The 27008-nt window shown below is 41.1% G+C and overlaps 1 protein-coding gene across 1 annotated transcript in view; it reads left to right on the top strand.

Moving 5' to 3' along the window:
* Positions 1–3069: 3069 nt before the first annotated feature.
* The window catches only part of Dscam4 (Down syndrome cell adhesion molecule 4), a 415036-nt gene continuing 391097 nt past the window's right edge, over positions 3070–27008 (top strand). The window contains exon 1 of the mRNA XM_071667322.1: positions 3070–3218. Coding sequence (XP_071523423.1) covers positions 3083–3218 — 136 coding nt within the window. The 5' untranslated portion in view covers positions 3070–3082. The remainder of the gene's footprint in view (positions 3219–27008) is intronic.

Genomic DNA, 27008 nt, shown 5'->3' with positions numbered 1-27008 from the left:
AAAATTCAGCAATCGGGGCCTGAACATACAGGAGGGTGAAAGGCATGCAGGGAATAGAGTAAATTAGAACGATGTGCCATACCGGGGTCGACGTGCTGTTAATGGATTGAACCAGGGCATGTGAAGCGTTTGGGGTAAACCATGGAAAGTTTTGTGGGGCCTGGATGTGGAAAGGGAGCTATGGTTTCGGTGCATTATACATGACACCTAGAGACTGAGTGTGAATGAATGTGGCCTCTGTTGTCTTTTCTTAGCGCTACCTCGCTGGAGATAGAAATGGTAGGTCATTACATGTGCATCACACCAGCTAATATAAAGACCCGTACACTCCCCCCCCCCCCCCCTTTCATTTCCTTCCTCCATGAGTTAACTCATGGCCGCTAAACTGAAGAAAGTATGAATTGTTGCCAGGATTACTTGTTAGTATGACTCTGGTGAGCTATGCGTACATGTTGTGCGTCAGAACATACATGCTTGTATGATCCTGGCCAGCCATGACTCCAGTGCGAGTGTTACGTGTGAACTCGACTGTGAGTGTTACGTATGACTCGAATGACAGTGTTACGTATGACTCGAATGACAGTGTTACGTATGACTCGAATGACAGTGTTACGTATGACTCGAGTGCGAGTGTTGCGTATTCACTCGAGTGCGGGTGTTACCTATTACTCGAGTGCGAGTTTTACGTATGGAATCGAGTGCGAGTTTTACTTATGGACTCGAGTGCGAGTGTTACGTGTTACTCGAGTGCGAGTCTTACGTATGGCCTCGAGTGCGAGAGTTACTTATGGACTCGAGTACGAATGTTGCGTATGGATTCGAGTGCGAGTGTTACGTATGGATCCGAATACGATAGTTACGTATGACTAGAGTGTGAGTGTTTCGTAAGACTCAAGTGCAAGTGTTACGTATGACTTGAGTGCGAGTGTTACATATGGACTCGAGTGCGAGTGTTACGTATGACTAATGTTCGAATGCTACGTAAGGACTCGAGTGAGAGTATTACGTGTGGACTCGAGTGCGAGTGTTACGTATGACTCGAGTGCGAGTGTTATGCAAGACTCGAGTGCGAGTGTTACGTATGGATTCGAATGCGACTGTTACGTATAACTCGAGTGCGAGTGTACGTATGGACTCGAGCGTTACGTATGACTCGATGTTACGTATGACTCGGGAGCGAGTATTACGTATGACTCGAGTGCGGGTGTTGCGTATGACTCGAGTAAGAATATTACGTGCGAGTGTTTCGTATAACTCGAGTGCGAGTGTTACGTATGGACTCCAGTGCGAGTGTTACGTATTACTCGAGTGCGAGTGTTTCGTATAACTCGAGTGCGAGTGTTACGTATGGACTCGAGGGCGAGTGTTACGTATGACTCGAGTGCGAGTGTAGTGTATGACTCGAGTGCGAGTATTACGTTTGACTCAAGTGCGAGCGTTACATATGGACTCGAGTGCGAGTGTTATGTATGACTCGAGTGCGAGTGTTACGTATGGACGAGTGCGAGTGTTACGTATGACTCGAGTGCGAGGGTTATGTATGGATTCGAGTGCAAGTGTTACGTATGACTTGACTGCGAGTGTTACGTATAGGTCAACTGCGAGTGTTTCGTATGACTCGAGAGGAGTGTTATGCATGGACTCGAGTGCGAGTGTTACTCATGATTCGAGTGCTTGTTACGTATGACGGCTTACGAGTGTTACATATGACTCGAGTGCGAGTATTACGTATGGAATCGAGTGTGAGTGTTACGTATGCACTCGAGTGGGAGTGTGACGCATAACCCGAGTTCGAGTTTTATGTATGGCTCAAGTGCAAGTGTTACGTATGATTTGACTGCGAGTGTTACGTATGACTCAAGTGAGTGTTACGTATGGTCTCGAGTGTTGCGTATTACTCGAGTGCGAGTATTACGTGTTACTGTAGTGCGAGTGTTACATATTAGTCGAGTGCGAGTGTTATGTATTACTGTAGTACGAGTGTTACGTATTACTGGAGTGCGAGTGTTACGTATTACTGTAGTGCGAGTGTTACGTATTACTCGAGTGCGAGTGTTACGTATTACTGTAGTACGAGTGTTACGTATTACTGTAGTGCGAGTGTTATGTATTACTGTAGTGCGAGTGTTATGTATTACTGTAGTACGAGTGTTACGTATTACTGGAGTGCGAGTGTTACGTATTACTGTAGTGCGAGTGTTACGTATTACTGGAGTGCGAGTGTTATGTATTACTGTAGTGCGAGTGTTATGTATTACTGTAGTGCGAGTGTTACGTATTACTGGAGTGCGAGTGTTATGTATTACTGTAGTGCGAGTGTTACGTATTACTGTAGTGCGAGTGTTATGTATTACTGTAGTGCGAGTGTTACGTATTACTGTAGTACGAGTGTTACGTATTACTGTAGTGCGAGTGTTACGTATTACTGGAGTGCGAGTGTTATGTATTACTGTAGTGCGAGTGTTACGTATTACTGGAGTGCGAGTGTTACGTATTCCTCTGGTGCGAGTGTTACGTATTACTGTAGTGCGAGTGTTACGTATTACTGTAGTGCGAGTGTTATGTATTCCTGTAGTGCGAGTGTTACGTATTCCTCTGGTGCGAGTGTTACGTATTACTCGAGTGCGAGTGTTACGTATTACTTGAGTGCCTGTGTTACGTATTACTCGAGTGCGAGTGTTACGTATTACTGTAGTGCCTGTGTTACGTATTAGTGGAGTGCGAGTGCATGAAGGGGAGTTTATGTGCAGGGTGTGTGTGTGTGTGGGGCAACATGTTAACAGTTACCTTCATGTTCTGCCTGAGTGAGTGAGCAAGACCAAGACAGGAAGGCAGGCAGGTTGCCAATGGTCGTACATTCGAGCTGATTTGTTTTGTGTATTTTGTTATATAGACATAATTACTGCGGTGTAGGTGAGAAGTGTTATGTCCGGGTTGATTAATGTCTGATTATGAGAGACCATTAACATGACATTATCAATTTCCGGGATTTCTGATTTATGTTGCTCCTAACCGTTTCTGGACGACAGGTGACAAGTATATACATTAATGTCATGTTTTCTCGGACACAGGAGGGAAGTACATGATTCTGCATGACGGATCCTTGCACATCTACCGGGCTGACCCGAGTGACGGTTACCGTAGCTACCGCTGCCGGGCCAACCACACCCTGACCGGCGATATTACCGAGTCCTCGGCCGGCAGGGTCATCATAACCGGTAAGTGGGCTCTCCGAACGGAGACTTTCTTTATATCTTCTTCTACTTTTTTATTTCTTCTTCTTCTTCTTCTTATGATTATTATTATTATTATTATTATTATTATTATCCCTGGGGATAGGGGAGAAAGAATACTTCCCACGTATTCCCTGCGTGTCGTAGAAGGCGACTAAAAGGGAAGGGAGCGGGCTGCTGAAAATCCTCCCCTCTCGTTTTTTTTTTTTTTTTTTTTAATTTTCCAAAAGAAGGAACAGAGAAGAGGGCCAGGTGAGGATATTCCCTCAAAGGCCCAGTCCTCTGTTCTTAACGCTACCTCGCTATCGCGGCAAATGGCGAATAGTATGAAAAAAAAAAAAAAAAATTATTATTGTTATTATCATTATTATTATTATTATTATTATCATTGAGGTGTCTAAATGTGTGTGGATGTAACCAAGATGAGAAAAAAGGAGAGATAGGTAGCATGTTTGAGGAAAGGAACCTGGATGTTTTGGCTCTGAGTGAAACGAAGCTCAAGGGTAAAGGGGAAGAGTGGTTTGAGAATGTCTTAGGAGTAAAGTCAGGGGTTAGTGAGAGGACAAGAGCAGGGGAAGGGGTAGCACTACTCCTGACACAGGAGTGGTGGGAGTATGTGATAGAGTGTAAGAAAGTAAACTCTAGATTGTGGCGTGAGAAGGGAGGGAGGTAGGCAGATTAGAAAGGGTGGTGAGTGGAGGGATGAAGAAGTAAGATCATTAGTGAAAGAGAATAGAGAGACATTTGGACGATTTTTGCAGGGAAATAATGCAAATGACTGGGAGATGTATAAAAGAAAGAGGCAGGAGGTCAAGAGAAAGGTGCAAGAGGTGAAAAAGAGGGCAAATGAGAGTTGGGGTGAGAGAGTATCATTAAATTTTAGTGAGAATAAAAAGATGTTTTGGAAGGAGGTAGATATAGTGCGTAAGACAAGGGAACAAATGGGATCATTAGCGAAGGGGGCTAATGGGGAGGTGATAACAAGTAGTGGTGATGTGAGAAGGAGATGGAGTGAGTATTTGGAAGGTTTGTTGAATGTGTTTGATGATAGAGTGGCAGATATAGAGTGTTTTGGTCGAGGTGGTGTGCAAAGTGAGAGGGTTAGGGAAAATGATTTGGTAAACAGAGAAGAGGTAGTAAAAGCTTTGCGGAAGATGAAAGCCGGCAAGGCAGCGGGTTTGGATGGTATTGCAGTAGAATTTATTAAAAAAGGGGGTGACTGTATTGTTGACTGGTTGGTAAGGTTATTCAATGTATGTATGAGTCATGGTGAGGTGCCTGAGGATTGGCGGAATGCTTGCATAGTGCCATTGTACAAAGGCAAAGGGGACAAAGGTGAGTGCTCAAATTACAGAGGTATAAGTTTGTTGAGTATTCCTGGTAAATTATATGGAAGGGTATTGATTGAGATGATGAAGGCATGTACAGAGCATCAGACTGGGGAAGAGCAGTGTGGTTTCGGAAGTGGTAGAGGATGTGTGGATCAGTTGTTTGCTTTGAAGAATGTATGTGAGAAATACTTAGAAAAGCAAATGGATTTGTATGTAGCATTTATGGATCTGGAGAAGGCATATGATAGAGTTGATAGAGATGCTCCGTAGAAGGCATTAAGAATATATGGTGTGGGGGCAAGCTGTTAGAAGCAGTGAAAAGTTTTTATCGAGGATGTAAGGCATGTGTACGTGTAGGAAGAGAGGAAAGTGATTGGTTCTCAGTGAATGTAGGTTTGCGGCAGGGGTGTGTGATGTCTCTATGGTTGTTTAATTTGTCTATGGATGGGGTTGTTAGGGAGATGAATGCAAGAGTTTTGGAAAGAGGGGCAAGTATGAAGTCTGTTGTGGATGAGAGAACTTGGGAAGTGAGTCAGTTGTTGTTCGCTGATGATACAGCGCTGGTGGCTGATTCATGTGAGAAACTGCAGAAGGTGGTGACTGAGTTTAGTAAAGTGTGTGAAAGAAGAAAGCTGAGAGTAAATGTGAATAAGAGCAAGGTTATTAGGTACAGTAGGGTTGAAGAACAAGTCAATTGGGAGGTAAGTTTGAATGGAGAAAAACTGGAGGAAGTGAAGTGTTTTAGATATCTGGGAGTGGATTTGGCAGCGGACGGAACCATGGAAGCGGAAGTGAATCGTAGGGTGGGGGGGAGGGCGAAAGTTCTGGGAGCGATGAAGAATGTGAGGAAGTCGAGATCATTATCTCGGAAAGCAAAAATGGGTATGTTTGAAGGAATAATGGTTCCAACAATGTTATATGGTTGCGAGGCATGGGCTATAGATAGAGTTGTGCGTAGGAGGTTGGATGTGCTGGAAATGAGATGTTTGAGGACAATATGTGGTGTGAGATGGTTTGATCGAGTAAGTAATAATAGGGTAAGAGAGATGTGTGGTAATAGAAAGAGTGTGGTTGAGAGAGCAGAAGAGGGTGTTTTGAAATGGTTTTGTCACATGGCGAGAATGAGTGAGGAAAGATTGACCAAGAGGATATATGTGTCAGAGGTGGAGGGAACGAGAAGGGGAAAACCAAATCGGAGGTGGAAAGATGGAGTGAAAAAGATTTTGAGTGATCGGGGCCTGAACATGCAGGAGGGTGAAAGGCGTGCAAGGAATAGAGTGAATTGGAACGATGTGGTATACCGGGGTAGACGTGCTGTCAATGGATTGAGCCATGGCATGTGAAGCGTCTGGGGTAAACCATGGAAAGTTCTGTGGGGCCTGGACGTGGAAAGGGAGCTGGGATTTCGGTGCATTATTACATGACAGCTAGAGACTGAGTGTGAACGAATGTGGCCTTTGTTGTCTTTTGCTAGCGCTCCCTCGCGCACATGAGAGGGGATAGTGTTGTTATTTCATGTGTGGCGGGGTGGCGATGGGAATGAATAAAAGCAGACAGTATGAATTATGTACATGTGTATATATGAATATGTCTGTGTGTGTACATATATATATATATATATATATATATATATATATATATATATATATATATATATATATATATATATATATATATATATATATATATATATATATATTTTTTTTTTTTTTTTTTTTGCTTTGTCGCTGTCTCCCGCGTTTGCTAGGTAGCGCAAGGAAACAGACGAAAGAAATGGCCCAACCCACCCCCATACCCATGTATATACATACGTGTATATATATATATATATATATATATATATATATATATATATATATATATATATATATATATATATATATATATATATGTATATATATATATATATATATATATATATATATATATATATATATATATATATATATATATATATATATATATATATATTATCCCTGGGGATAGGGGATTAAGAATACTTCCCACGTATTCCCTGCGTGTCGTAGAAGGCGACTAAAAGGGGAGGGAGCGGGGGGCTGGAAATCCTCCCCTCTCGTTTTTTTTTTCCAAAAGGAGGAACAGAGGGGGCCAGGTGAGGATATTCCAAAAAAGGCCCAGTCCTCTGTTCTTAACGCTACCTCGCTGACGCGGGAAATGGCGAATAGTTTAAAAGAAAAAAAAAATACATATATATATATATATATATATATATATATATATATATATATATATATATATATATATATATATATATATATATATGTGTGTGTATATATGTGTGTGTGTATGTGGCTGGGTTGGGCCATTTCTTTCGTCTGTTTCCTTGCACTCCCTCGCTAACGCGGGAAACAGCGACAAAGCAAAATAAATGAATAGATAATAATGATTATTATTATTATCATTATCATTATTGTTATTATTAGTATTATCATTATTATTATCATTATTATTATTATTATTATTATTATTATTATCATTATTATTATTATTATTATTATTATTAGTGTTGTTTATTTCATTATACTTAGTCGCTGTCTCCCGCGTTAACGAGTTAGCGCAAGGAAAGGGACGAAAGAAGGGCCCAACCCACCCACATACACAACAAAGGCCACATTCGTTCACACTTGAAGCAACGACCCCTGAGCATGGCAGTACGACCCCTGGTTACGACGGTACGACCCCTGGTTACGACGGTACGACCTCTGGTTACGACGGTACGACCCATTTGTGGAAGATGTCCTTTCTCTCTCGTCCTGACTCTTTGAAAAGGTCATATCTCACGAAGAAAAGTCCAGGCCCTTGTGTACCTAAGGATCGTACCGTTGCTTTCAATGGATCGTGCCGTTGTGTTCAAAGGATCGTACCATTGTGTTCAATGGATCGCACCGTTGTGTTCAATGCATCATGCTGTCGTGTTCAAAGGATCCTACAGTTGTCTTCAATGGATCTTACCGTTGTGCTCAATGGATCATACTGTCGTGTTCAAAGGATCGTACTGTTGTGTTCAAAGGATCGTACCGTTGTGTTCAAAGAATCGTACCGTTGTGTTCAAAGGATCGTACAGTTGTGTTTAATGGATCATGCTATTGTGTTCAAAGGATTGTACTGTTGTCTTCAATGGATCGTACCGTTGTGTTCAAAGGATCGTAGCACTGTGTTCAAATGATCGTACCCTCGTGTTCAGATAATCGTACCGTCGTGTTCAAAGGCTCGTACCGTCGTGTTCAATGGATCCTAACGTCGTGTTCAAAGGATCATACCGTCGTGTTCAAAGGATCGTACCGTTGTGTTCAAAGGATCGTAGCACTGTGTTCAAAGGGCCGTACCGTCATGTTCAAAGAATCGTGCCGTCGTGTTCACAGGATCGTACCGTTGTGTTTAATGGATCGTATCGTTGTGTTCAAAGGATCGTACAGTTGTGTTCAAAGTATCGTACCATTGTGTTCAAAGGATCGTGCCGTTGTGTTCAAAGGCTCATAACGTCGTGCTTAAACGATTCCACCGTTATGTTTAATGGATCGTACCGTCGTGCTCAATGGATCGTATCGTCGTGTTCAAAAGATCGCACTGTTGTGTTCAATGGATCGTACCGTTGTGTTCAAAGGATCGTAGCACTGTGTTCAAAGGACCGTACCGTCATGTTCAAAGAATCGTGCCGTCGTGTTCGAAGAATCGTACCGTCGTGTTCAAAAAATCGTACCGTTGTGTTCAATGGATCTTACCGTTGTGTTCAAAGGATCTTACCGTTGTGTTCAATGGGTCGTACCGTTGTGTTCAAAGAATCGTACCACCGCGTTCAAAGGATCCTACTGTTGTGTTCAATGGATCGTACCGTTGCGTTCAAGGGATCGTGCCACTGTGTTCAAAGGATCGTACCCTCGTGTTCAAAGGATCGTGCCATCGTGTTCAAAGGATCGTACCGTCGTGTTCAAATGATCGTACCAGTGTTACGTATTGTGTTCAAAGGGTCGCACCGTTGTGTTTAGTGGATCATGCTGTTGTGTACCAAGGATCGTACTGTTGTATTCAAGGGATCATGCCGTCATGTTCAAAGAGTCATGCCGTCATGTTCAAAGAGTCGTGCCGTCATGTTCAAAGAGTCATGCCGTCATGTTCAAAGAGTCGTGCCGTCATGTTCAAAGAGTCGTGCCGTCATGTTCAAAGAGTCGTGCCGTCATGTTCAAAGAGTCGTGCCGTCATGTTCAAAGAGTCGTGCCGTCATGTTCAAAGAGTCGTGCCGTCATGTTCAAAGAGTCATGCCGTCATGTTCAAAGAGTCGTGCCGTCATGTTCAAAGAGTCATGCCGTCATGTTCAAAGAGTCGTGCCGTCATGTTCAAAGAGTCGTGCCGTCATGTTCAAAGAGTCGTGCCGTCATGTTCAAAGAGTCATGCCGTCATGTTCAAAGAGTCGTGCCGTCATGTTCAAAGAGTCGTGCCGTCATGTTCAAAGAGTCGTGCCGTCATGTTCAAAGAGTCATGCCGTCATGTTCAAAGAGTCGTGCCGTCATGTTCAAAGAGTCGTGCCGTCATGTTCAAAGAGTCGTGCCGTCATGTTCAAAGAGTCGTGCCGTCATGTTCAAAGAGTCGTGCCGTCATGTTCAAAGAGTCGTGCCGTCATGTTCAAAGAGTCGTGCCGTCATGTTCAAAGAGTCGTGCCGTCATGTTCAAAGAGTCGTGCCGTCATGTTCAAAGAGTCGTGCCGTCATGTTCAAAGAGTCGTGCCGTCATGTTCAAAGAGTCGTGCCGTCATGTTCAAAGAGTCGTGCCGTCATGTTCAAAGAGTCGTGCCGTCATGTTCAAAGAGTCGTGCCGTCATGTTCAAAGAGTCGTGCCGTCATGTTCAAAGAGTCGTGCCGTCATGTTCAAAGAGTCGTGCCGTCATGTTCAAAGAGTCATGCCGTCATGTTCAAAGAGTCGTGCCGTCATGTTCAAAGAGTCATGCCGTCATGTTCAAAGAGTCGTGCCGTCATGTTCAAAGAGTCGTGCCGTCATGTTCAAAGAGTCGTGCCGTCATGTTCAAAGAGTCGTGCCGTCATGTTCAAAGAGTCGTGCCGTCATGTTCAAAGAGTCGTGCCGTCATGTTCAAAGAGTCGTGCCGTCATGTTCAAAGAGTCGTGCCGTCATGTTCAAAGAGTCATGCCGTCATGTTCAAAGAGTCGTGCCGTCATGTTCAAAGAGTCATGCCGTCATGTTCAAAGAGTCGTGCCGTCATGTTCAAAGAGTCATGCCGTCATGTTCAAAGAGTCGTGCCGTCATGTTCAAAGGATCGTACCGTTGTGTTCAATGGATCGTACCGTCGTGTTCAAAGGATTTTACCGTTGTGTTCAAAGGATCGTACCATCGTGTTCAAAGAATCGTACCATTGTATTCAGTGGATCGTACCCTCGTGTACAAAGGATCCTGCCGTCGTGTTCAAAGGACTGTACCGTCGTGTTCAAATGTTCATACCGTCGTGTTCAAAGGATCGCACCGTTGTGTTCAATGGATCATACTTTTATGTACAGAGGATCGTACTGTCGTGTTCAAATGTTCATACCGTCGTGTTCAAAGGATCGCACCGTTGTGTTCAATGGATCATACTTTTATGTACAGAGGATCGTACCGTCGTGTTCAAAGGATCGTACTAATGTGTTCAATGGATCGTACCGTTGTGTTCAAAGGATCTTACCATTGTGTTCAATGGATCGTACTGTTGTGTTCAAAGGATCATACCGTCGTGTTCAAAGGATCGTACCGTCGCGTTCAAAGGATCATACCGTTCGTTTCAAAGGATCGTGCCGTTGTGTTCAAAGGATCTTACAGTCGTGTTCAATGGATCGTGCCGCTGTGTTCAAAGGATCATACTTTCGTGTTCAAAGAAACGTACCGTTGTGTTCAAAGAAACGTACTTTTGTGTTCAAAGGATCTTACTACCGTGTTCAAAGGATCGCACCGTTGTGTTCAAAGACTCGCACCGCTATGTTAAAAGGATCGTACTGTTCTGTTCAAAGGATCGTACTGTTCTGTACAAAAGAACTTACCGTCGTGTTCATTGGGCTGTGTTCAAAGGATCATACCGTCGTGTTCAAAGGAACGTACCGTTGTATTCAAAGGATCGTTCCGCTGAGTTAAAAGGATCGTACCGTTCTGTTCAATGGATCCTACCGTCGTGCTCAATGGATCGTAATGTTGTGTTCCAAGGATCATACCGTTGTGTTCAAAGGATCGTACCGTTGTGTTCAATGGATCGTACCATAGTGTTAAAAAAAGCGTACTGTCGTGCTCAAAGGATCGTACAGTTGTGTTCAAAGGATCGTACCGTTGTGTTCAGTGGATCCTAACGTCATGTTCAAAGGATCGTACCGTCGTGTTCAAGCTATCGTACCGTCGTGTTCAAAGGATCGTATCGTTGTGTTCAAAGGATCGTACCGCTGTGTTCAAAGGATCGTACCGCTGTGTTCAAAGGATCGTACCGCTGTGTTCAAAGGATCGTAACGTTCTGTTCAATGGATCGTACCGTCTTGTTCAAAGGATCGTGCCATTGTGTTGAAAGGATCATAACATCGTGTTAAAAGGATCGTACAGTTATGTTCAAAGGATCGTACCGTCATGTTCAAAGGATTGTACTGTTGTGGAATGGATCATACCGTTGTGTTCAGAGGATCATACCGTCGTGTTCAATGGATCGTACCATTGTGTTCAATGGATCATACTCTTGTGTTCAAAGGATCGTACCGTTGTGTTCAGAGTGGGTTGAAATTCTCTCAGCTATTGGTGGATGTTAAGTGGGAGGGAGGAAGGTTGGGGAGGTGGGCGAGGTAAGGCAGATGGGAGGTAATTGGCATGACCTTCGGTTTGATTGGTTGGTACTGGTCTCCTTCCGAGAGCTGAAGTAGCGATGGCTCGTCTTAATAACAAAAACGGTGATGTACTTCTCTCTCTCTCTCTCTCTCTCTCTCTCTCTCTCTCTCTCTCTCTCTCTCTCTCTCTCTCTCTCTCTCTCTCTCTCTCTCTCTCTCTCTCTCTCTCTCTCTCTCTCTCTCCAACATCTGTGCGTTCATGTCTTGTATTACTATATGCATTATCTCAAAAGTAACTTGCTTTACGCTTGACTAGTTTGGTGTGTCTCATCCTGTATATATATATATATATATATATATATATATATATATATATATATATATATATATATATATATATATATTGGAGAGGATCAAAATTTTGCGCGTGATCAAGATATTCCTATGAGTCCAAGGGGAAAATGAAACACGAAGAGTTCCCAAGTGCACTTTTGTGTAATAATCACATCATCAGGGGAGACACAAGAGAGAGATATAACAGTCAGTTGATATACATCGAAGAGACGAAGCTAGGACGCCATTTGGTAAACATGTGATTGTCCAAAACATACAACGAGCGTTAATAAACTTATCATTTTACAAATCTTATCAACAATAAAGTTATCTAATTTGTATAGACCATCACTAATATTAAGATTATAATTCTTTGTGTATTTGATAACAGAAGATTCATTAATATTTCTCTTAGTAATAGAGTTAGAATTAATAACTGAGATGGCGTCACTCCAGTCAATACAATGATCATAGTTTTTAACATGATTAAACAAGGCATTTGATTCTTGTTCCGTTCTTATACTATATTTATGTTGCTTAAGTCTAACAGAAAGATCCTTACCAGTCTGACCAACATAAGATTTATCACAGTTTCCACAAGGCACTTTATAGATGCAACCAAGAGAATTTTCAGGTGAATTGATGATTAAGATATTCTTTATAGTATTATTGTTGCTAAAGGCAACATTTACATTAAAGGATTTAAGCAACATGGGAAGCAAAGTCAAATTATTATTGAAATTTACAAATATTTCTCCCCTTACTAAACAATTTAGTACCTTCCATCAAATTTACTGTAGAAAATGAGAATAATGGTATGTTACCATTTTTAGATTGCATGATTCATAGACAAGGAAACAAGTTTAAGTTTAGCATATACAGAAAACCCACCAATGTATGCTCATATATCCATTATTACTCATCTCAACATGACAGAGTTAAATTATCATCATTTCAATCTATGTTACTTAGGGCATTGCGTATTTGCAGTCCAGAGTTTATTGATGATGAGTTTGAGAAGATATATTCAATTGGATTTAAGTTAAAGTACCCCAGATCTTTCATTGATAAATCCCTTAAGTTAGCAAAGAAATCATTTTATAGAGTTGAGCCCAAACCTGCCATTGACACCAAGAATCTTTTAGTTCTCTCTTATTCAACCCTACTGTACCTAATAACCTTGCTCTTATTCACATTTACTCTCAGCTTTCTTCTTTCGCACACTTTACCAAGCTCAGTCACCAGCTACTACAGTTTCTCACCCGAATCAGCCACCAGCGCTGTATCATCAGCGAACAATAACTGACTCATTTCCCAAGCTCTCTCATCCACACCAGACTTCATTCACTTGCATTCACCTCCCTAATAACCCCATCCTTAAACAAATCAAGCAACCATGGAAACATCACACACCCCTGCCGTAAACCAAAATTCACTGAGAACAAATCACTTTCCTCTCTTCCTACACGTACACATGCCTTACATACTCGATAAAAACTTTTCACTGCTTCTAACAATTTACCTTCCACACCATATATTCTTAATATCTTCTACCGAGCATCTCTAACAACTCTATCATATGCCTTCTCCAGATCCATAAATGCTACATACAAATCCATTTGGTTTTCTAAGTATTTCTCACATACATTCTTCAAAGCACACACCTGGTCCACACATCCTCTACCACTTCTGAAACCATACTGCTCTTCCCCAATCTGATGCTCCGTACATGCCTTCACCCTTTCAATCAATAGGAAACAACTAGCCAGGCCCATAGCCTAGCGGTTAGCATGCTTGCCTCTTGCACAGGGGTCCCGGGTTCGATCCTGGCTGTTGGAGGTTTGCATGTTCTATGAAGGTGCGCGTTCATATGCACTTTATTCGTATTCATGTACCTCCGCGTTGTACAGTTAGGTTCGGTAAAACGCTATCAGCTGGCTATGTGCGCCTGTTGGGAAATAACCGGTATAGACCCCGTTGCTCACCATTGTGAGACGAAGGGTATTCGAGTACTTAGTATTCGAATAGTTCTTTCCTATTCTACAGTCCCTTAGCCTAGCGGTTAGCATGCCTGCATCTTGCACAGGGGTCCCGGGTTCGATCCTGGCTGTTGGAGGTTTGTATGTTCTATGATGGTGCGCGTTCATATGCACTTTATTCGTGTATATATATATATATATATATATATATATATATATATATATATATATATAAATGTGATTAAGAGCAAGGTTATTAGGTACAGTAGGGTTGAGGGTCAAGTCAATTGGGAGGTGAGTTTGAATGGAGAAAAACTGGAGGAAGTGAGGTGTTTTAGATATCTGGGAGTGGATCTGGCAGCGGATGGAACCATGGAAGCGGAAGTGGATCATAGGGTGGGGGAGGGGGCGAAAATTCTGGGGGCCTTGAAGAATGTGTGGAAGTCGAGAACATTATCTCGGAAAGCAAAAATGGGTATGTTTGAAGGAATAGTGGTTCCAACAATGTTGTATGGTTGCGAGGCGTGGGCTATGGATAGAGTTGTGCGCAGGAGGATGGATGTGCTGGAAATGAGATGTTTGAGGACAATGTGTGGTGTGAGGTGGTTTGATCGAGTGAGTAAGGGAAGGGTAAGAGAGATGTGTGGAAATAAAAAGAGCGTGGTTGAGAGAGCAGAAGAGAGTGTTTTGAAGTGGTTTGGGCACATGGAGAGAATGAGTGAGGAAAGATTGACCAAGAGGATATATGTGTCGGAGGTGGAGGGAACGAGGAGAAGAGGGAGACCAAATTGGAGGTGGAAAGATGGAGTGAAAAAGATTTTGTGTGATCGGGTCCTGAACATGCAGGTGGGTGAAAGGAGGGCAAGGAATAGAATGAATTGGAGCGATGTGGTATACCGGGGTTGACGTGCTGTCAGTGGATTGAATCAAGGCATGTGAAGCGTCTGGGGTAAACCATGGAAAGATGTGTAGGTATGTATATTTGCGTGTGTGGACGTATGTATATACATGTGTATGGGGGGGGGTTGGGCCATTTCTTTCGTCTGTTTCCTTGCGCTACCTCGCAAACGCGGGAGAGAGCGACAAAGTATAATAGATATAAATAAATATATATATATATATATATATATATATATATATATATATATATATATATATATATATATATATATATATATATATATATATATATGTATATATATATATACATATATATATGTGTATATATATATATATATATATATATATATATATATATATATATATATATATATATATATATATATATATATATATATATATATATATATATATATATATATATATATATATATATATATATATATATATATATATATATATATATATATATATATATATACATATATATATATATATATATACATATATATATATATATATATATATATATATATATATATATATATATATATATATATATATATATATATATATATATATATATATATATATATATATATATATATATATCTATATATATATATATATATAAATATATATATATATATATATATAAATGCAATTGAGTGGGAGAAGTATAAAAGAAAGAGACAGGAGGTCAAGAGAAAGGTGCAAGAGGTGAAAAAAAGGGCAAATGAGAGTTGGGGTGAGAGACTATCAGTAAATTTTAGGGAGAATAAAAAGATGTTCTGGAAGGAGGTAAATAGGGTGCGTAAGACAAGGGAGCAAATGGGAACTTCAGTGAAGGGCGTAAATGGGGAGGTGATAACAAGTAGCGGTGATGTGAGAAGGAGGTGGAATGAGTATTTTGAAGGTTTGTTGAATGTGTCTGATGACAGAGTGGCAGATATAGGGTGTTTTGGTCGAGGTGGTGTGCAAAGTGAGAGGGTTAGGGAAAATGATTTGGTAAACAGAGAAGAGGTAGTAAAAGCGTTGCGGAAGATGAAAGCCGGCAAGGCAGCAGGTTTGGATGGTATTGCAGTGGAATTTATTAAGAAAGGGGGTGACTGTATCGTTGACTGGTTGGTAAGGTTATTTAATGTATGTATGACTCATGGTGAGGTGCCTGAGGATTGGCGGAATGCGTGCATAGTGCCATTGTACAAAGGCAAAGGGGATAAGAGTGAGTGCTCAAATTACAGAGGTATAAGTTTGTTGAGTATTCCTGGTAAATTATATGGGAGGGTATTGATTGAGAGGGTGAAGGCATGTACAGAGCATCAGATTGGGGAAGAGCAGTGCGGTTTCAGAAGTGGTAGAGGATGTGTGGATCAGGTGTTTGCTTTGAAGAATGTATGTGAGAAATACTTAGAAAAGCAAATGGATTTGTATGTAGCATTTATGGATCTGGAGAAGGCATATGATAGAGTTGATAGAGATGCTCTGTGGAAGGTATTAAGAATATATGGTGTGGGAGGCAAGTTGTTAGAAGCAGTGAAAAGTTTTTATCGAGGATGTAAGGCATGTGTACGTGTAGGAAGAGAGGAAAGTGATTGGTTCTCAGTGAATGTAGGTTTGCGGCAGGGGTGTGTGATGTCTCCATGGTTGTTTAATTTGTTTATGGATGGGGTTGTAAAGGAGGTAAATGCAAGAGTCCTGGAAAGAGGGGCAAGTATGAAGTCTGTTGGGGATGAGAGAGCTTGGGAAGTGAGTCAGTTGTTGTTCGCTGATGATACAGCGCTGGTGGCTGATTCATGTGAGAAACTGCAGAAGCTGGTGACTGAGTTTGGTAAAGTGTGTGGAAGAAGAAAGTTAAGAGTAAATGTGAATAAGAGCAAGGTTATTAGGTACAGTAGGGGTGAGGGTCAAGTCAATTGGGAGGTGAGTTTGAATGGAGAAAAACTGGAGGAAGTGAAGTGTTTTAGATATCTGGGAGTGGATCTGTCAGCGGATGGAACCATGGAAGCGGAAGTGGATCATAGGGTGGGGGAGGGGGCGAAAATTTTGGGAGCCTTGAAAAATGTGTGGAAGTCGAGAACATTATCTCGGAAAGCAAAAATGGGTATGTTTGAGGGAATAGTGGTTCCAACAATGCTGTATGGTTGCGAGGCGTGGGCTCTGGATAGAGATGTGCGCAGGAGGATGGATGTGCTGGAAATGAGATGTTTGAGGACAATGTGTGGTGTGAGGTGGTTTGATCGAGTAAGTAACGTAAGGGTAAGAGAGATGTGTGGAAATAAAAAGAGCGTGGTTGAGAGAGCAGAAGAGGGTGTTTTGAAATGGTTTGGGCACATGGAGAGAATGAGTGAGGAGAGATTGACCAAGAGGATATATGTGTCGGAGGTGGAGGGAACGAGGAGAAGAGGGAGACCAAATTGGAGGTGGAAAGATGGAGTGAAAAAGATTTTGTGTGATCGGGGCCTGAACATGCAGGAGGGTGAAAGGAGGGCAAGAAATAGAGTGAATTGGAGTCATGTGGTATACAGGGGTTGACGTGCTGTCAGTGGATTGAAGCAAGGCATGTGAAGCGTCTGGGGTAAACCATGGAAAGCTGTGTAGGTATGTATATTTGCGTGTGTGGACGTGTGTATGTACATGTGTATGGGGGGGGGGGGTTGGGCCATTTCTTTCGTCTGTTTCCTTGCGCTACCTCGCAAACGCGGGAGACAGCGACAAAGTATAAAAAAAAAAAAAAAAAAAAAACATATATCCCTGGGGATAGGGGATTAAGAATACTTCCCACGTATTCCCTGCGTGTCGTAGAAGGCGACTAAGAGGGGAGGGAGTGGGGGCCTGGAAATCCTCCCCTCTCCTTTTTTTTTTTTAGTTTTCCAAAAGAAGGTACAGAGGGGGCCAGGTGAGGATATTCCAAAAAAGACCCAGTCCTCTGTTCTTAACGCTGCCTCGCTAATGCGGGAAATGGCGAATAGATTGAAAAAAAAAAAAAAAAAAATATATATATATATATATATATATATATATATATATATATATATATATATATATATATATATATATATATATATATATATAAATATATATATATATATATATATATATATATATATATATATATATATATATATATATATATATATATATATATATATATATATATATATATATACATATATATATATATATATTTTTTTTTTTTTTTTTTTGCTTTGTCGCTGTCTCCCGCGTTTGCGAGGTAGCGCAAGGAGACAGACGAAAGAAATGGCCCAACCCACCCCCATACACATGTATATACATACGTCCGCACACGCAAATATGCATACCTACACAGCTTTCCATGGTTTACCCCAGACGCTTCACATGCCCTGATTCAATCCACTGACAGCACGTCAACCCCGGTATACCACATCAATCCAATTCGCTCTATTCCTTGCCCTCCTTTCACCCTCCTGCATGTTTAGGCCCCGATCACACAAAATCATTTTTACTTCATCTTTCCACCTCCAATTTGGTCTCCCACTTCTCCTCGTTCCCTCCACCTCCGACACATATATCCTCTTGGTCAATCTTTCCTCACTCATTCTCTCCATGTGCCCAAACCATTTCAAAACACCCTCTTCTGCTCTCTCAACCACGCTCTTTTTATTTCCACACATCTCTCTTACCCTTATGTTACTTACTCGATCAAACCACCTCACACCACACATTGTCCTCAAACATCTCATTTCCAGCACATCCATCCTCCTGCGCACAACTCTATCCATAGCCCACGCCTCGCAACCATACAACATCGTTGGAACCACTATTCCTTCAAACATACCCATTTTTGCTTTCCGAGATAATGTTCTCGACTTCCACACATTCTTCAAGGCTCCCAGGATTGTCGCCCCCTCCCCCACCCTATGATCCACTTCCGCTTCCATGGTTCCATCCGCTGCCAGATCCACTCGCAGATATCTAAAATACTTTACTTCCTCCAGTTTTTCTCCATTCAAACTTACCTCCCAATTGACTTGACCCTCAACCCTACTGTACCTAATAACCTTTCTCTTATTCACATTTACTCTTAACTTTCTTCTGTCACACACTTTACCAAACTCAGTCACCAGCTTCTGCAGTTTCTCACATGAATCAGCCACCAGCGCTGTATCATCAGCGAACAACAACTGACTCACTTCCCAAGCTCTCTCATCCCCAACAGACTTCATACTTGCCCCTCTTTCCAAAACTCTTGCAATTACCTCCCTAACAACCCCATCCATAAACAAATTAAACAACCATGGAGACATCACACACCCCTGCCGCAAACCTACATTCAACGAGAACCAATCACTTTCCTCTCTTCCTACACGTACAAATGCCTTACATCCTCGATAAAAACTTTTCACTGCTTCTAACAAGTTGCCTCCCACACCATATATTCTTAATACCTTCGACAGAGCATCTCTATCAACTCTATCATATGCCTTCTCCAGATCCATAAATGCTACATACAAATCCATTTGCTTTTCTAAGTATTTCTCACATACATTCTTCAAAGCAAACACCTGATCCACACATCCTCTACCTTTTCTGAAACCACACTGCTCCTCCCCAATCTGATGCTCTGTACATGCCTTCACCCTCTCAATCAATACCCTCCCATATAATTTACCAGGAATACTCAACAAATTTATACCTCTATATATATATACCTATATATATATATATATATATATATATATATATATATATATATATATATATATATATATATTTTTTTTTATTATACTTTGTCGCTCTCTCCCGCGTTTGCGAGGTAGCGCAAGGAAACAGACGAAAAAAATGGCCCAACGCCCCCCCCATACACATGTATATACATACGTCCACACACGCAAATATACATACCTACACAGCTTTCCATGGTTTACCCCAGACGCTTCACATGCCTTGATTCAATCCACTGACAGCACGTCAACCCCGGTATACCACATCGCTCCAATTCACTCTATTCCTTGCCCTCCTTTCACCCTCCTGCATGTTCAGGCCCCGATCACACAAAATCTTTTTCACTCCATCTTTCCACCTCCAATTTGGTCTCCCTCATCTCCTCGTTCCCTCCGCCTCCGACACATATATCCTCTTGGTAAATCTTTCCTCACTCATTCTCTCCATGTGCCCAAACCACTTCAAAACACCCTCTTCTGCTCTCTCAACCACGCTCTTTTTATTTCCACACATCTCTCTTACCCTTACGTTACTCACTCGATCAAACCACCTCACACCACACATTGTCCTCAAACATCTCATTTCCAGCACATCCATCCTCCTGCGCACAACTCTATCCATAGCCCACGCCTCGCAACCATACAACATTGTTGGAACCACTATTCCTTCAAACATACCCATTTTTGCTTTCCGAGATAATGTTCTCGACTTCCACACATTCTTCAAGGCCCCCAGAATTTTCGCCCCCTCCCCCACCCTATGATCCACTTCCGCTTCCATGGTTCCATCCGCTGCCAGATCCACTCCCAGATATCTAAAACACTTCACTTCCTCCAGTTTTTCTCCATTCAAACTCACCTCCCAGTTGACTTGACCCTCAACCCTACTGTACCTAATAACCTTGCTCTTATTCACATTTACTCTTAACTTTCTTCTTCCACACACTTTACCAAACTCAGTCACCAGCTTCTGCAGTTTCTCACATGAATCAGCCACCAGCGCTGTATCATCAGCGAACAACAACTGACTCACTTCCCAAGCTCTCTCATCCCCAGCAGACTTCATACTTGCCCCTCTTTCCAGAATTCTTGCATTTACCTCCCTAACAACCCCATCCATAAACAAATTAAACAACCATCGAGACATCACACACCCCTGCCGCAAACCTACATTCACTGAGAACCAATCACTTTCCTCTCTTCCTACACGTACACATGCCTTACATCCTCGATAAAAACTTTTCACTGCTTCTAACAACTTTCCTCCCACACCATATATTCTTAATACCTTCGACAGAGCATCTCTATCAACTCTATCATGTGCCTTCACCAGATCCATAAATGCTGCATACAAATCCATTTGCTTTTCTAAGTATTTCTCACATACATTCTTCAAAGCAAACACCTGATCCACACATCCTCTACCACTTCTGAAACCACACTGCTCTTCCCCAATCTGATGCTCTGTACATGCCTTCACCCTCTCAATCAATACCCTCCCATATAATTTACCAGGAATACTCAACAAACTTATACCTCTGTAATTTGAGCACTCACTCTTATCCCCTTTGCCTTTGTACAATGGCACTATGCACGCATTCCGCCAATCCTCAGGCACCTCACCATGAGTCATACATACATTAAATAACCTTACCAACCAGTCAACAATACAGTCACCCCCTTTTCTAATAAATTCCACTGCAATACCATCCAAACCTGCTGCCTTGCCGGCTTTCATCTTCCGCAAAGCTTTCACTACCTCTTCTCTGTTTACCAAATCATTTTCCCTAACCCTCTCACTTTGCACACCACCTCGACCAAAACACCCTATATCTGACACTCTATCATCAAACACATTCAACAAACCTTCAAAATACTCACTCCATCTCCTTCTCACATCACCACTACTTTTTATCACCTCCCCATTTGCGCCCTTCATTGAAGTTCCCATTTGCTCCCTTGTCTTACGCACTTTCTTTACCTCCTTCCAGAACATCTTTTTATTCTCCCTAAAATTTAATGATACTCTCTCACCCCAACTCTCATTTGCCCTTTTTTTCACCTCTTGCACCTTTCTCTTGACCTCCTGTCTCTTTCTTTTATACATCTCCCACTCAATTGCATTTTTTCCCTGCAAAAATCGTCCAAATGCCTCTCTCTTCTCTTTCACTAATACTCTTACTTCTTCATCCCACCACTCACTACCCTTTCTAATCAACCCACCTCCCACTCTTCTCATGCCACAAGCATCTTTTGCGCAATCCATCACTGATTCCCTAAATACATCCCATTCCTCCCCCACTCCCCTTACTTCCATTGTTCTCACCTTTTTCCATTCTGTACTCAGTCTCTCCTGGTACTTCCTCACACAAGTCTCCTTCCCAAGCTCACTTACTCTCACCACCCGCTTCACCCCAACATTCACTCTTCTTTTCTGAAAACCCATACAAATCTTGACTCTAGCCTCCACAAGATAATGATCAGACATCCCTCCAGTTGCACCTCTCAGCACATTAACATCCAAAAGTCTCTCTTTCGCACGCCTGTCAATTAACACGTAATCCAATAACGCTCTCTGGCCATCTCTCCTACTTACATAAGTATACTTATGTATATCTCGCTTTTTAAACCAGGTATTCCCAATCATCAGTCCCTTTTCAGCACATAAATCTACAAGCTCTTCACCATTTCCATTTACAACACTGAACACCCCATGTATACCAATTATTCCCTCAACTCCCACATTACTCACCTTTGAGTCTATATATATATATATATATATATATATATATATATATATATATATATATATATATATATATATATATATATATATATATATATATATATATATATATATATATATATATATATATATATATATATATATATATATATATATATATATATATATATATATATATATATATATATATATATATATATATATATATATATATATATATATATATATATATATATATATATATATATATATATATATATATATATATATATATATATATATATATATATATATATATATATATATATATATATATATATATATATATATATATATATATATATATATATATATATATATATATATATATATATATATATATATATATATATATATATATATATATATATATACATATATATATATATATATATATATATATATAGACTCAGATTGGGGTGTCTAAATGTGTGTGGATTAAACCAAGATGTGAAAAAAGGAGAGATAGGTAGTATGTTTGAGGAAAGGAACCTGGATGTTTTGGCTCTGAGTGAAACGAAGCTAAAGGGTAAAGGGGAAGAGTGGTTTGAGAATGTCTTGGGAGTAAAGTCAGGGGTTAGTGAGAGGACAAGAGCAAGGGAAGGAGTAGCACTACTCTTGAAACAGGAGTTGTGGGAGTATGTGATAGAATGTAGGAAAGTAAATTCTCGATTGACATGGGTAAAACTGAAAGTTGATGGAGAGAGATGGGTGATTATTGGTACATATGCACCTGGGCATGAGAAGAAAGATCATGGGAGGCAAGTGTTTTGGGAGCAGCTGAATGAGTGTGTTAGTGGTTTTGATGCAAAAGACCGGGTTATAGTGATGGGTGATTTGAATGCAAAGGTGAGTAATGTGGCAGTTGAGGGAATAATTGGTATACATGGGGTGTTCAGTGTTGTAAATGGAAATGGTGAAGAGCTTGTAGATTCCTGTGCTGAAAAAGGACTGGTGATGGGGAATACCTGGTTTAAAAAGCGAGATATACATAAGGATACGTATGTAAGTAGGAGAGATGGTCAGAGAGCGTTATTGGATTACGTGTTAATTGATAGGCGCGCGAAAGAGAGACTTTTGGATGTAAATGTGCTGAGAGGTGCAACTGGAGGGATGTCTGATCATTATCTTGTGGAGGCTAAGGTGAAGATTTGTATGGGTTTTCAGAAAAGAAGAGTGAATGTAGGGGTGAAGAGAGTGGTGAGAGTAAGTGAGCTAGGGAAGGAGACTTGTGTGAGGAAGTTCCAGGAGAGACTGAGTACAGAATGGAAAAAGGTGAGAACAATGGAAGTAAGGGGAGTGGGGGAGGAATGGGATGTATTTAGGGAATCAGTGATGGAGTGCGCAAAAGATGCTTGTGGCATGAAAAGCGTGGGAGGTGGGTTGATTAGAAAGGGTAGTGAGTGGTGGGATGAAGAAGTAAGATTATTAGTGAAAGAGAAGAGAGAGGCATTTGGACGATTTTTGCAGGGAAAAAATGCAGTTGAGTGGGAGATGTATAAAAGAAAGAGACAGGAGGTCAAGACAAAGGTACAAGAGGTGAAAAAAAGGGCAAATGAGAGTTGGGGTGAGAGAGTATCATTAAATTTTAGGGAGAATAAAAAGATGTTCTGGAAGAATGTAAATAAAGTGCATAAGACAAGGGAGCAAATGGAAACTTCACTGAAATGCGCCAATGGGGAGGTGATAACAAGTAGTGGTGATGTGAGAAGGAGATGGAGTGAGTATTTTGAAGGTTTGTTGAATGTGTTTGATGATAGAGTGGCAGATATAGGGTGTCTTGGTCGAGGTGGTGTACAAAGTGAGAGGGTTAGGGAAAATGATTTGGTTAATAGAGAAGAGGTAGTAAAAGCTTTGCGGAAGATGAAAGCCGGCAAGGCAGCAGGTTTGGATGGTATTGCAGTGGAATCTATTAAAAAAGGGGGTGACTGTATTGTTGACTGGTTGGTAAGGTTATTTAATGTATGTTTGACTCATGGTGAGGTGCCTGAGGATTGGCGGAATGCGTGGATAGTGCCATTGTACAAAGGCAAAGGGGATAAGAGTGAGTGCTCAAATTACAGAGGTATAAGTTTGTTGAGTATTCCTGGTAAATTTTATGGGAGGGTATTGATTGAGAGGGTGAAGGCATGTACAGAGCATCAGATTGGGGAAGAGCAGTGTGGTTTCAGAAGTGGTAGAGGATGTGTGGATCATGTGTTTCCTTTGAAGAATGTATGTGAGAAATACTTAGAAAACCAAATGGATATGTATGTAGCATTTATGGATCTGGAGAAGGCATATGATAGAGTTGATAGAGATGCTCTGTGGAAGGTATTAAGAATATATGGTGTGGGAGGCAAGTTGTTAGAAGCAGTGAAAAGTTTTTATCGAGGATGTAAGGCATGTGTACGTGTAGGAAGAGAGGAAAGTGATTAGTTCTAAGTGAATGTAGGTTTGCGGCAGGGGTGTGTGATGTCTCGATGGTTGTTTAATTTGTTTATGGATGGGGTTGTTAGGGAGGTGAATGCAAGAGTTTTGGAAAGAGGGGCAAGTATGAAGTCTGTTGTTGATGAGAGCTTGGTAAGTGAGTCAGTTGTTGTTCGCTGATGATACAGCGCTGGTGGCTGATTCATGTGAGAAACTGCAGAAGGTGGTGACTGAGTTTGGTAAAGTGTGTTGGTAAAGGGTTGAGGGTCAAGTCAATTGGGAGGTAAGTTTGAATGGAGAAAAAACTGGAGGAAGTAAAGTGTTTTATATATCTGGGAGTGGATCTGGCAGCGGATGGAACCATGGAAGCGGAAGTGAATCATAGGGTGGGGGAGGGGGCGAAAATCCTGGGAGCATTGAAGAATGTGTGGAAGTCGAGAACATTATCTCGGAAAGCAAAAATGGGTATGTTTGAAGGAATAGTGGTTCCAACAATGTTGTATGGTTGCGAGGCGTGGGCTATGGATAGAGTTGTGCGCAGGAGGGTGGATGTGCTGGAAATGAGATGTTTGAGGACAATGTGTGGTGTGAGGTGGTTTGATCGAGTAAGTAATGTAAGGGTAAGAGAGATGTGTGGAAATAAAAAATAGCGTGGTTGAGAGAGCAGAAGAGGGTATTTTGAAATGGATTGGGCACATGGAGAGAATGAGTGAGGAAAGATTGACCAAGAGGATATATGTGTCGGAGGTGGAGGGAACGAGGAGAAGTGGGAGACCAAATTAGAGGTGGAAAGATGGAGTGGAAAAGATTTTGAGTGATCGGGGCCTGAATATGCAGGAGGGTGAAAGGCGGGCAAGAAATTGAGTGAATTGGATCGATGTGGTATACCGGGGTTGACGTGCTGTCAGTGGATTGAATCAGGGCATGTGAAGCGTCTGGGGTAAACCATGGAAAGTTGTGTGGGGCCTGGATATGGAAAGGGAGCTGTGGTTTCGGGCATTATTGCATGACAGCTGGAGACTGAGTGTGAACGAATGGGGCCTTTGTTATCTTTTCCTAGCTATACCTCGCACACATGAGGGGAGAGGGGGATGGTATTCCATGTGTGGCGAGGTGGCGATGGGAAGGAATAAAGGCAGGCAGTGTGAATTGTGTTCTTGGGTATATGAGTATGTGTCTGTGTGTGTATATATATGTGTACATTGAGATGTATGGGTGTGTATGTTTCCGTGTGTGGACGTGTGTGTATATACATGTGTATGGTGGTGGGTTGGGCCATTTCTTTCTTGTGTTTCCTTGCGCTTCCTCGCAAATGCGGGAGACAGCGACAAAGCAAAATAAATATAAATATATATATATATATATATATATATATATATATATATATATATATATATATATATATATTTCTTTTTTCTTTTAAACTATTCGCCATTTCCCACGTTAGCGAGGTAGCGTTAGGAACAGAGGACTGGGCCTTTTTTGGAATATCCTCACCTGGCCCCCTCTGTTCCTTCTTTTGGAAAATTAAAAAAAGAAAAAAAAAAAAAAAACGAAAGAGGAGCATTTCCAGCCACCCGCTCCCTCCCCTTTTAGTCGCCTTGTACGACACGCAGGGAATACGTGGGAAGTATTCTTAATCCCCTATCCCCAGGGATAATAATATATATATATATATATATATATATATATATATATATATATATATATATATATATATATATATATTTTTTTTTTTTTCATACTATTCGCCATTTCCCGCATTAGCGAGGTAGCGTTAAGAACAGAGGACTGGGCCTTTGAGGGAATATCCTCATATGGCCCCCTTCTCTGTTCCTTCTTTTGGAAAATTTAAAAAAAAATGAGAGGGGAGGATTTCCAGCCCCCCGCTCCCATATATATATATATATATATATATATATATATATATATATATATATATATATATATATATATATATATATATATATATATATATATATATATATATATACACACAATTTCCCACATAAATATATATATATATATATATATATATATATATATATATATATATTTTTTTTTTTTCCCGCGTTTGCGAGGTAGCGCAAGGAAACAGACGAAAAAAATGGCCCAACCCACCCCATACACATGCATAGACATACGTCCACACACACGCAAATATACATACCTACACGGCTTTCCATGGTTTACCCCAGACGCTTCACATGCCTTGATTCAATCCACTGACAGCACGTCAACCCCGGTATACCACATCGCTCCAATTCACTCTATTCCTTGCCCTCCTTTCACCCTCCTGCATGTTCAGGCCCCGATCACACAAAATCTTTTTCACTCCATCTTTCCACCTCCAATTTGGTCTCCCTCTTCTCCTCGTTCCCGCCACCTCCGACACATATATCCTCTTGGTCAATCTTTCCTCACTCATTCTCTCCATGTGACCAAACCATTTCAAAACACCCTCTTCTGCTCTCTCAACCACGCTCTTTTTAATTCCACACATCTCTCTTACCCTTACGTTACTTATTCGAT

The sequence above is a fragment of the Panulirus ornatus genome, chromosome 12, assembly GCF_036320965.1.
Source record: "Panulirus ornatus isolate Po-2019 chromosome 12, ASM3632096v1, whole genome shotgun sequence".
In the NCBI taxonomy this organism is placed as follows: domain Eukaryota; kingdom Metazoa; phylum Arthropoda; class Malacostraca; order Decapoda; family Palinuridae; genus Panulirus; species Panulirus ornatus.
The sequence above is the reverse complement of the archived record's forward strand: the minus strand, read 5'-3'. Positions and strand labels throughout refer to the sequence as shown.